This window comes from Phalaenopsis equestris, unplaced genomic scaffold (genome assembly GCF_001263595.1).
Source record: "Phalaenopsis equestris unplaced genomic scaffold, ASM126359v1 Scaffold000134, whole genome shotgun sequence".
NCBI lineage: Eukaryota > Viridiplantae > Streptophyta > Magnoliopsida > Asparagales > Orchidaceae > Phalaenopsis > Phalaenopsis equestris.
The window spans coordinates 3,072,774-3,091,461 of NW_018164576.1; the positions used below are offsets into that span (position 1 = coordinate 3,072,774).

General features: G+C 36.7%; 1 protein-coding gene across 3 annotated transcripts in view; it reads right to left on the reverse strand.

Annotated features, from left to right (window-relative positions):
* Positions 1-1,227: 1,227 nt before the first annotated feature.
* Positions 1,228-18,688, reverse strand: part of LOC110021325 (DNA-directed RNA polymerase III subunit 1) — a 138,622-nt gene continuing 121,161 nt past the window's right edge. For 2 of the 3 annotated variants that reach the window (XM_020719771.1, XM_020719770.1), the window contains exons 23-28: positions 15,010-15,165; positions 14,814-14,930; positions 14,393-14,460; positions 6,807-7,011; positions 6,250-6,452; positions 1,228-1,441 (exon numbers count right to left, since the gene is read on the reverse strand). In XM_020719771.1, coding sequence (XP_020575430.1) covers positions 1,390-1,441; positions 6,250-6,452; positions 6,807-7,011; positions 14,393-14,460; positions 14,814-14,930; positions 15,010-15,165 — 801 coding nt within the window. In that variant the 3' untranslated portion in view covers positions 1,228-1,389. Of the gene's footprint in view, positions 1,442-6,249; positions 6,453-6,806; positions 7,012-14,392; positions 14,461-14,813; positions 14,931-15,009; positions 15,166-18,688 lie in introns of those variants that run through there. The other variant, XM_020719772.1, reaches the window with a different exon arrangement.

An 18,688-nucleotide genomic window follows, 5' to 3' on the forward strand; every position in this document is an offset into this window, starting at 1 on the left:
AAGTTAGGAGTCCTGATATAATCTTTGTTTCTCTAAAAATTATGTTTAAACGAGTTTTTACGAAATGAGAAGTGGTCTCAAACAAAGGCCTAAATGTTCATTAATTTTATTTTCTTTCATTCTTATTTTAAGGGAAAGATGACTGCTTGAACACGACATTATAAAATTCTACACAATATTTCCAACCAATTTGCTATCTAATCAACCAATTCACTTTCATTATTTGCTTAATGAAACTAAAGTTTGTTAACACAATTGTACAGTGTGCCTGATGTGTTTCAATGAATAAAAGTGTTATCGATCTTTTGATTTCCTAAAAACTGCTTCAATCATAAACTTCTTAACCACTAAAACCTTTTTTTGGAAGCTTAATTATTTGTAAAGGATAATATTATAAGTATTAAATACATAGATAACTAAAAGAGCATTTTCCTTCCTAATCCAATATTGAAAAAGCGAAAAAAAAAAACCAAGAATTAATATAATGAAAAAAGGCTCAATTCTTTGTTAATCCTACATTTACGACGAAAGCGTAGGAAAAATATAAAAAATTTGTGGGGTATTTACATTTAAAACCCCAATTCATATGAATATACATATCACCTAACATTAATTTTTAATTTATACCATTCAATTTTCATATCACATAAAAACTATTACTAATTTAACTATTGAAAAGTGATATACACGTTTTGATGCATTAGTTAGGATGGCACATTTGTAAAAGTAAGCCTTTGATATGTAAATACATAGAAATTGAGTGGGTAAATGACCAAAGCACCTAAAATTTTTCTTTTCTTGCATCCACATGAATGTAATATTAATCTGATCCCTTGTTTATTGAATCGTTAGATTATTTGAGAGAACAAAAGGTCCAAATAGATTCTATTTATCACAAAATAGAATCAGAATAAAGAATTATTTTTCAGATGTTTTTTTATTTCTCTGGGACTCAAAAAAATAAAAAGGTCTGAAATGATGCAATGGAAATGGACAAAGCGGACCATCCTTTGCACTGATCTATTTGAGAAGAAATGCTGCAGAAAATCAATAGTTGAATAATGTGAATGGTATTTCTAACCAAATAATAATAAGAAATAACTAAATAGCTTTAGATTTCTCCTTCAAAACAAATCAATCTGATAGCTATGTACATGTATGTACAATACGAACAAGAAAATTGAATATTGCCACCAAAAAAAAAAAAAAAAACTCCAATTTCTGCATATTGCTTAACTATGATTCTTAGAGCAGCAAAATTCTACTAAAAACAAAAGAAGTAAACATAGTTACGACAAAAAGAAAATTAAACGTGTAGCATATGACCTTAAGGCAAAGTGAATGGAGGACAGCAAAACTGTTCTTTTAAATCATTGGGGTGCGTTTGTCTCAGCTAATTATTGGATCTGGTCCATACTTCAGCTCAGGAAGCTCTTCGACTCTGCAATTAACAGGTCTTAATCCTCGAATATATGAACATCAATATTTACAAAAGCAAAAAAACCATAAAAAGTTTAAAATAAACAGCAGTAAAGCAGTCAGATCATTGATTTCTGCATGATACAAATCAGAAGAATGAGGAACGGTGCGGTGTAAGAGATTTTGTGGAAAAATTAATGTAGTATAAAAAAAAATACAGTGTAATTGAAATATAGTGTATTTAAAATACATTGAAGTTATCTGGTTTGGTGTAAACTATATGCGGGAATTTATATTTTTAATTTGATTTGAAAAAAATGAAATCAACGTAAACATGCTCCAAGAGAGCTACGGCAACCCGGTAGTTTTGATGCTGAGGCGAGTGGCAGCGGTAGGAGGTGAGCAGCTGGTGATCGGCGGCTGGGGTGGGTGGCTTCAAGCAACGGGTGTCCGACGACAAGTGGTAAGCGGGTGACGGTGAAAGCGATAACAGGGTACAATTTGCAGTGTATTTGAAAATCGCCAAAATCTAATAAATTCAAAATACCAGTTTTGAACTGCAGGATGAATTCTAAATCCACCAAAGCTCTACAGAAAATTCCGTTTCCATCAAACCAAAAGTCAGAATTTTGAAAATCCCCACATTTGATTTACTTTAAACCACTAATGCAGGGAACTAAACAGCCCCTGAGTGCTTTTGTTCGAGTCGTTGATCTACGTAATGATAATATATGTTAACAATGTTGATAATCACTATTACAGAGTGTGACAACAAAAACTTAAAAAAAACTCCATCATTCTTTTGCTTTCTTCGTGATAAAATGACCATAATTTTACATCTATATGGCTAAGATCAGTGATCAGGTCAAGATTAACATATGCTTTTATGGTAATGTGCTACAATGACTGAAAGTAATTGCAGGGAATGCTTGAATTGACATAAAAATGTAATCCCCAAGACAAAAGAATAGGTATTTTTTGAGAAAATTGTAAAAATAGTTTACTGATTATTTAAAAAGTGTCATTTTAGTCCGAAAGTTTGTAAAAATATCAATTTAATCCCCAACCAATTTTAATAAGGGCTGAAATATTCCTTAAAGGGACTATTTTAGAACCAATTTAATAAAATTGGAAACTAATTTGACACCTTTATAGACCAAGGGACTAAAATGATCCCATGTAAATAGTTAGGGGACTAATTTAGCAGTTGCTCATTTTTCTTATGTGAATTTGTGATAATGGAAGTAAAAAAAGAATTTGCTAAAAAACCTAATTATTTCATTTATAACATGGACTTAAATAGGTTACAACTTTTTACAAGTAAACCAACAAATAATCATTTTTGCACATAACTCTCAACATTGTCCCTCAGGATGAACAAAAGATATCCACTAAGCAGATCTTGCCACATAATCTAGCCAGCTCTAATGAACAAAGTCCTTTAGTGAGGCTGTCAACCACTTGCTCTCTAGTAGTTACATGACTTAGCACAAGTAGTCTGTTATTCAGTTTTTCCTTGATGAAGAATCTATCAATCTCCACATGTTTTGTTCTATCGTGTTACACCGAGTTGTTGGCAATGCTGATTACTGACTTGTTGTCACACCACAACTTTATTTGAGTTCCTTGGTTTACCTTGAGTTCAACCAACAATATCACCAGGGAGTTTTGAATCAAAGGTGGATGATGTAGTTGTCTTAAGAGTGGGGGAAGACCAGGACAAAGAACTTATTAAAACTGTAGACTCTGTTCCCTCCGTTTGCTTCTTCCTCTGTGTACACTCTTAGCTCACCTTCAACCTAAATCTCACCACCTCTGGGTTCAACCTCCTCGATCTCTGTCTCCTTAGTTAATTCATTCCATATCACATGACATGACATTGTTCTCACTCGCGTCACTCCATCACCACCACCACTCACTCTCCCTTGCCTCATATCTCTAGTCAGTTGAGTCATCAAAGGGTGAATTCACCTCCAGAGTATAGTATGATTTAAACTCTTTGAATGGTAGATCCATATTCACAAAGATTCTCTTCTCAATCTGGCTCAGAATAACTCGCTAACATACATTTCACAGTTTTGGGATCCAACTTCCCTACATATGGTCTGTTATTTTTCACAAAGCATATACATCCAAATACTTTCAAAAGAAGAATCCTACTATTATCTCCTTTCAAAATTTGACAAAGAAACTTACACTCCAGCACACTTGATGGCATCCTATTAATCAATTGAGCGGTTGTCAACACTACTTGCCCACATAACTATTTTGAGACATTCATTGTCATTAGCATGCTCCGGGCTACCTCTAGAAGATGCTGATTCTTCCTCCTGCTACTCTATTCTGTGCTGGTGTGTATGGATATGTGGTTTGGTGTTATATCACTTGAGCTGACAAGTAATTCCCAAATGCTTTGTTGATATATTCTAACTCATTATCTGAACTCAATGTCTACACAACTACACCATATTGGTTCTGGATTGCCTTGTGAATATCTTTGAAGCAAGCAACCACATCACTCTTCTGTCCCATCAAGAATATCTAAGTCACACAAGCAAAACAATCAATAAACATAATAAATTAATGACAACCATTCATAGAGCTAGTAGGACAAGTTCTCTATATATCAAAATGTTTCAAATCAAACACACGAGAACTCCTTTTCCCAGAATTGCATAAAAGCTCCGCTTGAGCTTGCCAAACTTACAAGCATCACACACTAATTTCTCCTTATTTTCCATTTCATACATAGATGAATACAACCAAGTAAACTAAGATTAGAATGTTTCATAGGTATGTGATGTAGAAATAGCACATCCTCAACGTTCCTCCCACATTCTCCAACTGCAGCACTTTCCACCATGGATGTCAGAGCTGAATTCATCCCCTCTCGATCCAAGTACCAGAGTCCGCTATGCTACGTTCCAGTCCAAGTGTTCGGCCTGTCCCTTTCTCTTGGAAAATCACCCGAGGAATATCAAAAGAAAGAATGCATTTTAACTGGAGAATAATAACACTAGTGGATAAAACATTCATTGGAAAGGAGCAAAAATGCAAAACATTGGACACAACCATAAAATTGGTACACCTCACTATACCCTTACCAACCACAGACTGTGATATTCCATTAGTTATCTAAATGATCTTTGGAACTTCTAGATGAGTATAAGAAGAGAAATCTCTATCGTTATCAATCACATGTTGAGATACATCAAAATCAACTATCCATTTTGGTGATCTTGTGGTGAATATAAAATCAAGAGGATGTGTTGAGCGAGCACAAATAATGGTGTTGTCCTTGGATCATGATAAGGTGGATGCATCCCCAATGACATCACATGCCGCTCTCTTCTTTCTCTTTAACATCTCCAATAACCCGTGATCCTTATTGATAAAGATCACCCGTCTCACTCTCGTTCTCAACTACCATCAGACTTGCCCGACATTCCTCTCTTTTACCCTTTTGGCCCCCACGATTATGATCATGACCTCTAAACCATCCACATCCACATGTCTCTCTCCTTGGGTAGATTTGGACAAGTCTTGCCCAAGTGTCTCAATTCTACGCGGTTATAGCACCTGCAAATCTCCCCCCTAAGCACGTGTATTGCTCGAGCTTGAGGCAATTAAAACTTATCGCATTCTTGGACATCCACTCGGCTGAGCTGGAACAGGTGTTGAGGTAGTGGCTCCTGTTGAAACACTAGTTCCCTATATGAGCCTGACCAAGATCTTTAGAACTTCGGGAACTATCTTCCCTAGAAGCTCCAATTCTTTACCTCCAGCAGTATCTCCTTCCCTTGAAATCCTCAATCACAATAATGTGTCTAGATTACAGGGACTACACAAGGCCACACCGCCGTGACATTCTTTTCCGCACAACAGAGCCACAATTCTGTGTCATTCTGTAAGACAACAGCTCAATCCTACTTCCTCTTTGTTATTCTCTGCATTCACAAATCCTTCACGCGACCCAAGAGCCACAACAGCCTCACGCTCCTTCTTTTAACTCTTATGCATCATAACGGTATTCGTGTTCCCGCACGACAGATAACAACCGAAGAAGCTTCGCCTGCCATCAAGATTCCCCCCGTATACAACATTCGGCACTTTGTCGCCACTCTACGAGCTAAAAGCCTTTCATCACAGCCCACAGCTAGGCTAAGTTAAACTCCTGGAATAGTGGAACCCGATCCTGCTCCCCCTTACGTGAATTTTCCTTCTCCGCCGGAGGAGACTCTTGTTCCGGCGGTTATAAGTTGCTGGCGTGAGAAACGTCTAACAGCCACCAGCCTCCCTGTAGAAACGAAATGGCAAGCCTTCACCGAAGTCCACCCAGTGTTTCAATCTGTCTTGCCCGAATTCAATCGGTCTCTCCGAATTCCTACTTGCGGCTTAAACTGTCGAACCGAAGCTCACTCGCCGCTCTATTCCGCCTCGCGCAGAAGCCTCCAACAACTTCTCATCCTGTTCGCGCGATCTCGAACACTTTCTTCCCAGTCGCACACGACTTCCTCCTCCTTTGCACACGTCTATCGCGATTGAACACCTCCTAGCAGCTCGAATGCCTTCCTGTGCGATCCTCTCAGCCCGATCTATTCTTTGGTCGCAGCCCTAGCCGCACCACTCGAAACCCCGCGATCTCTGTCTTCCTCGCTCAAGGCCGATTGACCCTCCACGCTGCTCGACCGGGAAGGAGAAGACGAAGAGGAGAGGCGGTAACATGACTTAAATAGGTTACAGTCATTTACAAATAAACCCACAAAGAAATGGTTTTACACATAACTCTCAACAATAAGATTAGGGACATCATGAATGTAATTTCAGTACCTTTGCCTGAGTTTCAGTATTCCGGTGCCCAGCCGCATCGGAATGCCCATTATGATGCATTCACTCACACCATCGATGTGATCATCCCGGCCACTATACGACCCATTGAATAGATGGTCGGACGTTTTCTCGAATGAAGCCAACATCAAAACACTGCTTTTCATTTTGGTCAGCCCATATCTCGTCATACCGAGCACCTCACCCTGTCGAAAGTAATCAAAGATCATTCATAAAAGGGGTATTCCTGAGCAAGTATATCAAACATTTATAAGAAAGATTTTTGCATACCTACCACTTAATTCCTATATATTTACATACCAACCACCAAAACTTCAGTTGAATTTTACTTTTTTTTTTAATTAAAATGGTGATATTTTTAATTTTTAAAAAAAATGATGATATTTTTGATGTGATATGAAATATTTGGATGACATAAATATAAAAAATAAAAGGTTTAGGTGTTAGATATGCAAATACACAAGCATTGAGTGGTATGTAAGTAAATGCCCCATGAGTGCAAAGCTTTGATTCATCATAAGGTTAGAAAATACGCTTACTTTGTAAGTCATTAAATCAGCAAGAAGCTTCATATGGCGGATGTCAATGCTCATTCCATGTCCTTCCATTGTAAATTTAATTTCATTTATAATAGTCTGTCTCGCAGCTTCAATTCCAAGAGTTTGACGTACTTCAATTACATGATTGCTTGTAGTTTTGCTTGCATCAACACCAGGAGTGCCCATAACTGCAAGATAATTTGTACTGCGAACAAAAAAATAAATAAAATGAGCAATGAAATTTAAATGCTGAGACAGAAGATATCATTAAATAAGGATACATAAGCAATTCATCTATCTTTAAAAATAAAACAAGCAGTAGAAGAGGTGCATAAATTATTTTTTTTAAAAAAAATGAAATTTCTTTAGTACTAGGTGAAAAAGTAAAATGAACAAACAGTTACAAAGAACTACTACCGAAAAAGCAGAGAAATAAAATACATTAGATGAATGAAGAACTTTATTATTATTATTTTAAAATGTCTCTTCAACAAACTCAAAGGAGAACCTTTTATTCGCTAATCCAGGAAAACTTATGATAGGATGAATCATGAGACTCGACAGAGCTTGAACATCAAGACTATTATCACAAAGAAAGGCGGGCAAGAATGACCGACAGAGTTCATATTCTGATAGATCACTTCCAGAGAAATGACTCTTGAAGTATCAAGAAGCCACACAATTGTACCGGATGATATCAAGGATGAGAAATAAAATCTAATATTTTAGAGCGACTTATGATAGAATCTTTGATCCACCAATCGAATAAAACTTATGATAGAGTTTTGAGACTGAAGAAAACTTGAATCATTAAAAGCTTTGGAAATGGATTATTTCATATTTCATAATAAATCATGCTAGATGTCAATCCCAAACTCCTAAAAGTGAAAGAATTTCTCTTTCAAGTAGAAGGACAACAGATGGTCATTAGAGTCTGGCAATAATAACATTCACTTGAATTGGTTCGCCAAAAATGGATGCCAATGAGTATGGTGTAGATAGGTTAATGTCATGGACACAAAGATGATGAAAAACAATCCATATATGTAATAGAAGGCTCCTCAGAAGTATCAAAATATGGAGGCCACCTCATTATTCACATCAGCAAACCATTTACCTAATAAAAGATATGAGAGAAAATCCTTGAATAATTCATTTCCAAAAAAAGTGATACCGGAGCTAAACCAAATCACAATAGAAATGAAATATTATTATTGAATTCAAAAGTGCTGGTTCCTCACAATAAGAATAAAACAACAAAAAAAACATATACAGCCCTCTAGCAGTGAGAGCAGTAGGTTTGGGATGGATGGTAGGGAAGTTCGGCAGTTTTGAAATGAGTTAGAGGTAGTGGCGCTTAGCTGGAGGGGCTAAGGGGAAGTGACAGCATGTTGGAAGGGACCGTTGGAAAGAATTGGAGGAAGAAACGAAAGTGCTGAAGGGAGTTCGAGGTGCCAACGACCTGCTGGAAGGTGTTGGAGGGAGCAGGCTACGAGCAAGAGTGATGCAGTGGACTAGGCGATAGCAGGAAGAGATGGAACGAGCAAAGATAATCATCACCTTGGACAAGTTACAGTCGGAGCACATTTTCGCCGTCGGATACAATACTATGAAGGGAGAATCACCTGAAGGCAGAAGTCTGAAATCAACAAACAATCATAAACTAAATTCTAAGCAAACAAACATCACACATATAATAACTAATAGTAGATAGAGTAGGAAGAAGATAGAATAAGAAGGGGATAGAATAGGAAGGGGATAGCATAGGAAGGGGAAAGAAAGGAAGATAATAGAATAAGAAAGGAATTCCCCCATGGAAGGAAATTAAATAGAAAAAAAAAAGTTGGGGGTGCGGTAACTCCTGCCCCAAGGTATCAGGAGTGAGGGTCGGGGCGGCCAGCAGCCGGACCGGCCACGCGTCAGTCTCTTGGGACAAGGGAGCTTCGACTTTATCTGTCAAAGCTTTTGAATCTTCATAAGAGAATGTCAGGTCTGCGACATTGAACATGGTTGAAACATTATAATCCCCTGACAGGTTGGTCTTGTTGGTCTTGTCATTCAATTTCCAAACTATTATGAACGGTCCGTCTTTTTAGGGTTTAAATTTTACAAATGCTTCTGCTAGAAATCCCTTTCTTAAGCCAATTCCACATTAGATGTCCTTGAAAAGCCACCTTTTCCATGTCTTGTTTGCCCGTGCCTTGGTACTTGCAACCTTCTTAGCGATCTCTTTTCCAACTTTCTCATGGAGTTTCAGAATCTCATGCACCCGTTCTTCAGCATCCTTAACTGATTTCTAACATCAATAGGGGTGTTACTAATTCCAATGGAGTGAGCGGACTACGCTCGTACACTACCTCAAATGGGTGCAGCTCATGGTCTGACTTATAGGTTGCACTCAAACACAGTTTGAACAAGAATGAAATTCTACTGTTTGATATTTTTCTCCACAAAGCATCGTGGCAGATTTCCAAGGTTCCTGTTTACTATCCCCAGAAGTGGCTAAAAAAATTGACATCTCTGTCTGACATGATGGTCTTGAGTATTTCGTTCAATTTCACAATTTCTCTGAAGTACAGGTTAGCGACATAAGGTATCTAGTGTCCCGTGGCATGGTACAAAATGTGCTATCTTCGAGAATTGATCCCCGATGATCATGGCTGAACCCCTATTCCGCTATGTTCTCAAAAGTCACACGACAAAAGTCCATGCTAACGTTCGAGGCCTAATGATCATAAATGGCGTCAAGGTCACCTTCTCCTTCAGTGCCTTGAAACTATTCTGAGCTACCCTTGTCCACTGAAATTTGTCTCCCTTCAAACAAACTGTCAGGGAGTAGGTGAGGTACTGCAGCTCTTGATGAATCAACTATAAAACAATGCTAGTCTCGGAAATTGCTTGAGCTTGGTGAATGATTGTGTGGTCCACCTCAAGATGGACTCAATTTTTGTCGGATCAATCTGAATGCCTGCAATATACATGATATTACCCAAAAAATATATCTGATCTGTCAGGAAGTGACACTTTTTAAGATGGGTATATAGCTTCTCTGCATGCACTACCTGGAACATAACCCTCAAGTGTTGTAAATGTTTCACCTTAGATCAGTTATATACCAGAATATCATCAATGTAGACCACCACAAACTTCCCAATGAGCTCCCAAAATACCTGATTCATCAATCTCATAAAAGTATTGGGCGGGTTTAAAAAGCTGAAGTACTGGTATAAACGATCTCAAGTCTTGAATGCGGTCTTCCACTCATCTCTTAGCCTCATTCGAATTTGGTGATACCCACTGCACAAGTTGATCTTAGAAAAGATGGAGGCTCTGTATAACTGGTTCAAGAGATCGTCGAAGCAAGCTATGGGATACTGATACTTAATGGTAATATTGTTGATGGCCCTATTGTTAATGCACATCCACCATGAATCGTCCTTAGGTGCCATTAAGGCGGGGACAACACACAGACTGGTACTTTCTCTGACCAACCCTCTTGCGATGAAATCCTGTACCTGTCTCAGCAACTCCTCGTACTCCGCAGGTCACAATTTGTACTAATATTGGTATAAGATCTATGGCGCGCTGATTGTCCCTTAATGGCAATAATTCCTCCGGAAGACTGTCAATCATCACATCCTAAAAGTCTCATAGTAGTGCTGGTATCTCACTCTCCTTAGTTCCCTCTAGTAAGACTAACAACAATGTCACTGGAGTGTCTCAAATAAAGTGCATGGAGGTGGCCCACCTACGCCTCTTACATATTTAATAGGTAACAACACGATGTGTTTCTCATCCTTCTTGAAGCTATCATGGTGTTGAGTCTTGCAGTCGAACCCCCAAAACCTCCCCAACAGAATGTGGCATGCGTTCATCGAAACCACATCGCACCACACTTGCTCCTTGAATTGACCCTCAATCAAAAATTAGACCAACCACCATTGATCTAAGAGTATCTTATCTTGTTTTCCTTCTTAAACTAGGTAAGAAAATAAGCATAAGAATGTTTCAGCATGGCCAATCCTAATTTCTTCACGCTCAGTGTGGATATCACGTTTTCACAACTCCCACTATCGATGAACAAGTTGCAAACCTTGACCTTTACTGCGCACTTGATGCGAAAGATACTATGCCTCAGCTATGCTCGATCTCGCTCCGACGCTAACTGTAGAACTTTCTGTAATGACTAACAATTCTCCCTTGACTTTCTAGAGCTGAAGTTCTTCTAGACAGTCCTTTGACTCCTCATCATCCCTGATTTGTGAATGTGACAACATGGCTCGTGGGGCAGCTGAAGGCTATGTGTTCATAATCGTGGCACATGAAATATCTCCTGACCGGTACTATATTGGAGGAGCTACCTTTCTCTGACTTCTTCCCACTCTAATAACGCTTATCATTTCCCTGTCTTGTCTTGCGAGCTTCTCCCGAGGTACCTTAGTCTGGTGCGGTAGTTGTAGGTGACTGCCTGACTGATAGCTGCTAACTGAACGAAGATAGTTATCTGCTTTGTTTCTATTGTGTTTTCACCTTCAAGGATGGAGCTTGAAAATCTCCCAATGTCCAGTATGGTTGTAACTGCACCACATTGTTAATAGTGAGCATCAACCCACAATTATCGAGCTATAGGGTGCTCCTCTAACTCAATGAACTCGCATTTCATCTGTAACTGGTCAAACTAAGCTGTGAATTCTTCTACTAAAAGGTCTCGTTGTAGGTTACAAAGTCTCAAGAAAATGACATGACGACAAAGGGGTGGAAAGTATTTCCTCTACACAGTTTTCTTCATCTTTTCTCACTTGGTAATCTTATCATTGTCTTCTCTTTTCTTCTGTCTATGTAGTTATCCCACCATAAAGAAGCACTCTTTTTAAACTTGATAGCTATTAATTTTACTCACTTATCTTCTACAGATCTTTATATTTGAAGATTCTCTCAACAGAGTGCAGCTAATCAATAAATTCATTTGGATCCATACTCTCATCAAACACTGATAGATCTATTTTGATGCTTAATTCCCTATGTCTGCCATTTGTGGGATAAATGCTTGTTTTTGTTGTAATAGGGTGCTCCGGTTGTAGCTTGTCCGAGTTGGGGTTTATCTCAATTTATCCCACAAAATGGGGTCGACTACAAGAATCCTTTTCTCCATTGTGTCCTATTGGTGTCATATTTTCATTTACAATATGCCCGTCTTTTAGGTATGTCTCTGCATTTCTTAACATAAGTCGAATCTAAAATATCTATTCTCCTAATCGAATCATCAGATGGTCTACACTTAATGTAATCAAACCATCTAAGATGATTCTTTATAATCTTGCTTCTCATCGGAGCTACAAGAACTCTTTTATGGATACATTCGCTTCACATTTCGTCTCTAAGTGTCAAACCACTCATCAACCTAAGCATTCTCATCTCAACAACACTTAATTTTATGCCTCTCTTTTAAAGGCCAACATTCTGCACCATAAAGTATTGCAGGTCTCACCACCATCTTAGAAAATTTTCCCTCAAGTCTAAGTGATACTTTTCTATCACACAATAAGCCCAATGCATTCCTCCAATTCAACCAACCAACTTAAATTCTACTAATAACAACATCATTTGTATCACCATCACTTTTGGACAATAGATCCGAGATATAAAAAAGGATCTCACCTTTTAATGATTTTATCACTCATAGTTACAACTTTGTCATTAGATCTTACTACTACTAAAATTGCATTCCATGTATTTAGTTTTAAATCTACTCAAACGAGGCCTTTAGACTCCAATGTAGACCTCCAAAAATCAAGTTTTTTTTTAAACTCCACAAAAAAGATATCATCAACATAAATCATACATCAAGGTACATCCTCCTGTAAATGTTCAATAAGAGCATCCACAACTAAAATAAAAAGATAAGCCAATCTCTGACGTAATTCAACTGAAATAGGAAAACATTTGGTCAATCTCCTACTATTCAAATACAAGTTACAACTCTAGTATACATATCTTTAGTGACTTGAATATAAGTCATATAAACACCTTTCTTTTCTAGAACTTTCCAAGAACTTCCCTTAGAACCTTATCGTAAGCTTTTTCAAAATCAATAAAAATTATATGTAGATCTTTCTTACTCTCTCTATACTTCTCCATCAAACCTCTCAATAAAGTATATCCAAACTGATTAGGAAAAACTTTTGTATCATGTCTTAACCTATATACAAATACTCTCTACCATAATTTTAATGTATGACACATTAACTTAATTCCTCGATAATTTGCATACTCATGTACATTACCCTTTATCCTTAAAAATGGAGACCAAGATACTCACTCTCCAGTCCTCAGACATCTTTTTAATTTTTAAAATAACATTAAAAATTTTAATAATCCAAGAAACTCTCAAATCTCCAAAATATTTCCGCACTGCAATTAGGATATCATCAGGTCCTATTAATTTTCCATCATTAATTTTCTTTAAAGCCTCATCAACTTTCTTTTTACTAATGTGATGTTAAATATAAAAAGATTTATTATTATTAATAATATAAAGACCACTAACGATGATTGTATTTCTAAAAACTTAATTGAAAAATTGATAAAAATATTTCACCCACATATGTTAAATACCTTCCTCTAAGAAAAATTCTTTTTAATTTTCATTTTGATACGCTTTACTTGAATTAAAACTTTATTTTACTTTTCTTTTTGTTTGACTAGCATATATTTTTCACCCTTTTTAGTATCAAATTTCTTATAAAGATTAGCTAAAAATACAATTTCTAGCGTCACAAATTATTCTCAGAGATTTCCTACGGGTCATCTTGTATTTTTACCACTTCTCTAAACTTTTACATTAAAATCACTTTTTACAACAAAACTTATATTTTATCTTTTTTGTACATTATTATTTTATCGCCAACTATTTTATTTATAGAACTCTTTCTTTTAATTCTCAAAGTACATCTTTGTCACTTGTTTATTAGTGTATGTTACTTTATCCCACATGAAATTAATTTTTTTGTGAATATCCAAAACCTTGAAATCTTGAAGTTTAATAATAAAAATATGTTTATTTGTGTCTTTTAAGAGTCTTCATCTAATTTTATGACAAAATTTCATTATATTTCATTTTATGTCAAAATTTAATTATTCTCCAAATCCTTATCTTAAAATTCAAAACTAATAATCGACATCGAGTATTTAGATTTTCACATGAAATGACCTTACAATGTTTACATTTTTCGATGATCATTTTTCTCATATGAAAATTTATTAAATATAAAGTAATAATATGCTCCTATTTCTTAAACAAAATATTAGCAAAAATAAAATCATAAATTAACTCAAAATCTAATATAATTCTAGTGTCAAAAGTTTTATATGTCATTTTTGATTGTGTAAGAATAGTAGGATAATATACACAACTGGAAAAATATTGGTCACAAGAATGTTCCCATAGGATTTCAGAAATAAAAGTGAATGAAAGTAATATAATGATAATCTAAAACAATACGTCAAAAGAACGCCTAAAATGTAATTGCATTTTTTTAACAATAAAATATGCTTGAATTCATATCAAAAGAGTGAGGTACACTAACCCTTCCACAAACAAGCTGTACAATCCTTTATCATTCTTAATGACTGCACGTTTCACAGTTGGAATTCCCTGCATGTCAACAAATAGATCGTTATTCCAGAATCAGCTATCAGTTCAAACTAGAACAATTGATACAGGGGTCTGGTTAAACACCATATCATAAAATTTTAGTTTTACATACATACTACTTAATTCCTATGTATTTACATATCTAACACCTAATTTCAATTTTTACATGCATGCCACCTTACTTATGCCTGATAAGGTGTATTTCACCTTTTCAAATTTAAAATGATGATATTTTTGAAGTGATATGAAGAATTTGGGTGTTATAGGTGTTAGGCATGTAAAATACAGAGAAATAGGGTGGTATGTTTGTAAATGCTCCAAAATTTTCAAAAGTCGTAAGTTTTGTGATCCACCTTCACAATAACCTTAGGAAGCAACGTCAGCAGAGAATGCAGCGAAAGCTGAATTTTGTTTTTGTCCGCAGCTGGCGAATAAATTCTTAACTTTTTGGAGCCCACCGTATGAACATGCTGAAATGACAGCAAGCAAAGAAAATACTTTAAGCACAATGAAACGCACAAGGAAAACTTTTAATTTAGATCCACTTACGTTAGATTTTAAACCAATCTTTGGGTGATTCAAAATTGATTTTCGCACTGATTCAGATGTAATTTTCATCTGCAAGGCTTCGATTCTCTCCATGTCAAGTACCACCGATATGTATGATTGACTAGGTTTCAGCACTATCTTTATACATATAGCGACCTGAATAAAACAGAAGGAAAAGTCTAATAATTTTGCCTAATAATAACTTTTATTACGTAAATATTAAGAAAATGGACATAGTATCGCTAAAATCCTAGGGAAGACTTTCAATGAGGCCCAAGAAAATGAAGACTGTTATCAAATTAGACGCCCGCTATCAAAGTACACGTTTAGTCGAGAAAAAAAAGGCTTTTGGACCTAACTAAAAAAACTTTTAAGAGAAATAAAATATTTAAGGGTGCAAGAGCTTGATCATGAATAAGTTCAATCATGTTGGAGATCCATTCTAATTTCCAAACAGTTTTATTACATGATCGAATTTCTCATGGTCTATACATCTATATCCACATTCATGAAACTCGTTATTATCACCATTCTAGGGTTCTTAGTAGATGCTTAAAAAATGGACCTAGCCATGAGATATTGGGGAAGGGGAAATGGCAGAGAATATGTGAAAAGAATCTAGCTTAATTACATGATCTAATTACTCATGGTTTTGTTCCCTTCTTAATCTTCGACAACTATGCTTGATCTTCGAATCAAAGGAGAGCATGGAAATGTTAACAAACATGCATATATAAATAACATAATTCCACATAAATTAAAAAAAATACAAAACAACTACCTAGAACGACTCAAATTAAAGGTAAAGATAACTTAGTATAGATATCAGCAACAAATTAATTCCCATGCAATAATGCCAAAAAATTGTTGGGTGTAAATAATGTCACACAACTATGTCATCACACGAGTAATAAAATGGCAAATAAAATACCATCACACAAAGAATGATTCGTATTAAGGACTAAAAAATTAACAAAAGCTTAATTTGAAGATTATGAATTTAAAAAAAATAATAATTAAGAAGTTAGCAACACAAGCTACTAAAATTTTCAAGGGAAAAAATTAACAAAAAGAGTTTTTAACAAAATATATGAATCGAAACGTTAGTGTTGAAATTTGTATCTAATGTAAGGTTCTATTTGTAAATAGATTAAAACAATTAATTCTTTATGGTATCAAAATTCTAACCCTAGCAGCTATGCAACTCGATCTTCCTTTCCTTCCTTTCATTCACATAGCAAAAACGATAGAGCTCGTTGGGAAGGCAACAAAGGGATCGCGGCTTGGCAAATGGGATTGCAACAAGCAACGTCGCTAGCAAACGGGATTGCGACAGACGAGATTGCAACTCGATAAGTGAGATTGAGACAGACGGGAGCTCGTAGCACTACTCTAATCACGGCTTCTCAAAGTGTTTTGTCGCGAAGAGTTGCAAATATTTGCTGCGAGAGGAAGGCAGCAGAGCATAGTCTTCATTTCTGGAGTTGTACTCGACAACGAGAGCCACCACCTCAGCACATACTCCGACGCAGTTGAAGCTAGATCTCTCTTGTGAATCTGAAGGGTGATGAACCTGCCACGTATCTGAGCTGGTCGCGTCAAATCGATGATGCTCTAGTAGGGAATAGATTAGAAGGATACCTGAAGGGGGTTGAGCCAAAGAGTGACAGTGTTGAGAGGGATGAGTGGAGGGCCAAATACATTGCTTTTATATCCGTCTACTCAATTCGATGGTTCTATCGATTGCCTCATTTGCGAATGACAATTGAAAGATGAACAACATTTGGGAGAAGCTGAAGAAGATCGATGCTATAGCTGAAAACCGTATGAGAGTGTTTCAAATTCAACGTGAGATAGAGACAGTGATTCAGAGTGATAGATTGAATCAGGAGTACTCTATAGAACTTGAATGGTTGCGACAAAATCATGATCACTTATCACTAATGTCGAGCTAAGGTGATCCAAGGTGCAAGAAGGGAGATCTTTGCATAGATGAAAACTATGCAGATTCTAGCTCATTTAAACCTGGCATTTGATCATAGGAAATCGGTTCTCCTAGCACAAACAACTATTCTTACACTAGATAAGGTCGTTGTTGCGATGATGTAGGAGGAGAGTTGCATGAAGCTACACTATGAGCCGAGTAGTTTTTTTAAGTGCCTCACCAACATTGGCAGTTGCGATCCCACGTACGCTAGGTGTTCAGGGGAGACTCGCAAGTGCTACAACTATGGTGAAGTTGGCCATCTGAGCAGGGCATGTCCTAAGCCACCTAAAGAGGGAGAGATGGATGGACGTTATGGTCGTGGTCGTGGAAGAGGGGACTACCTGACAAATCTGATTGTAGCAGAAGATGAGGAAGGGACATGTGTGATCTTTACTCCTGAGAATCATGAGGGTTTGGAGTTGTTCAAGAGGAATCAGATAGCAGTAGGAAAGGGAGCTAAGAATGTTTCAAATTCATAGACATCAATAGATAACATTGCCACTTATGCTTGCTTCACCAAATGTACTGGAGGCACACTTGCTCTTGCCTCTATTTCCACCAATAAATCATCATAATGGATCATAGATTCTGGTGTTTCTCGTCATGTGATAAGTACTGAAGGTTCACTTCATATACTCATCTAGTTGTATCAGAGAATATACAACCTGTTGATAGTATAACGCAGTCTGTAGTTGGTAAGAGTACAGTGAGATGTACTAATCATAGGACTTTGTCCAATATTTTGCATGCTTCATCTTTTCCAGTAAACTTCTTATCCATTAGTGTCACTATTCCCAATTTAAAATACATTATTTCTTTTGATATTCCTCAGGTGATCATCCAAGAGAAAGGGGTGTGTCAGACACTTGGGATTGAAATGTGGCATAGCGGACTCTGGTACTTGGACCGAGAGGGGATGGACTCAACCCTAGCACCCATGGTGGAAAGTGTTGCAGTTGGAGAATCTGAGGGGAACGATGTAGACATGTTACTGCTACATCACAGACGTATGAGACATTCTAGTCTTAGTTTATTGAGTTGTTTATATACATCTATGTATGAAAAGGCAAATAAGGAGAGACTAGTGTGTGATGTTTGTAAGTTTGACAAGCTCACACAAGGAGCCCGTATGTCAGTTCTGAAAATAGGAGCTCGATTGTGTTTAATTTGATACATTCTGATGTATGAGGACCTTGTTCTACTAGTTCTATGAATGATTATCGGTATTTTGTTACGTTTATTGATTGTTTTTCTAGTGTTACCTAGATATACTTGATAAAACAAAAAAGTTAGGTGATTGCTTACTTTAAAAATGTCCACAAGGCAATCCAGACCCAATATGGTGCAGTCGTAAAGACACTGGGATCCGATAATGAGAAAAGGTATATCAACAAAACATTTTAGAACTATCTGTCAGCTCAATGGATACAATACCAAACCACATGACTATATACACCAAACAAAGTGGAGTAGCAGAGAGGAAGAATCGATATTTTCTAGAGGTAGCCCAGAACATGATGACAATGAATGTCCTACAACATTTATGTGGACAAGCAGTGTTGACAGCCGCCGAATTGATTAACAGGATGCCCTCAAGTGTGCTTGAGTGAAAGTTTCATTGTAAGGTATTGAAAGGAGACAATAGTAGGATCCTTCCATTGTGGTATTTGGATATGTATGTTTAGTGAAAGA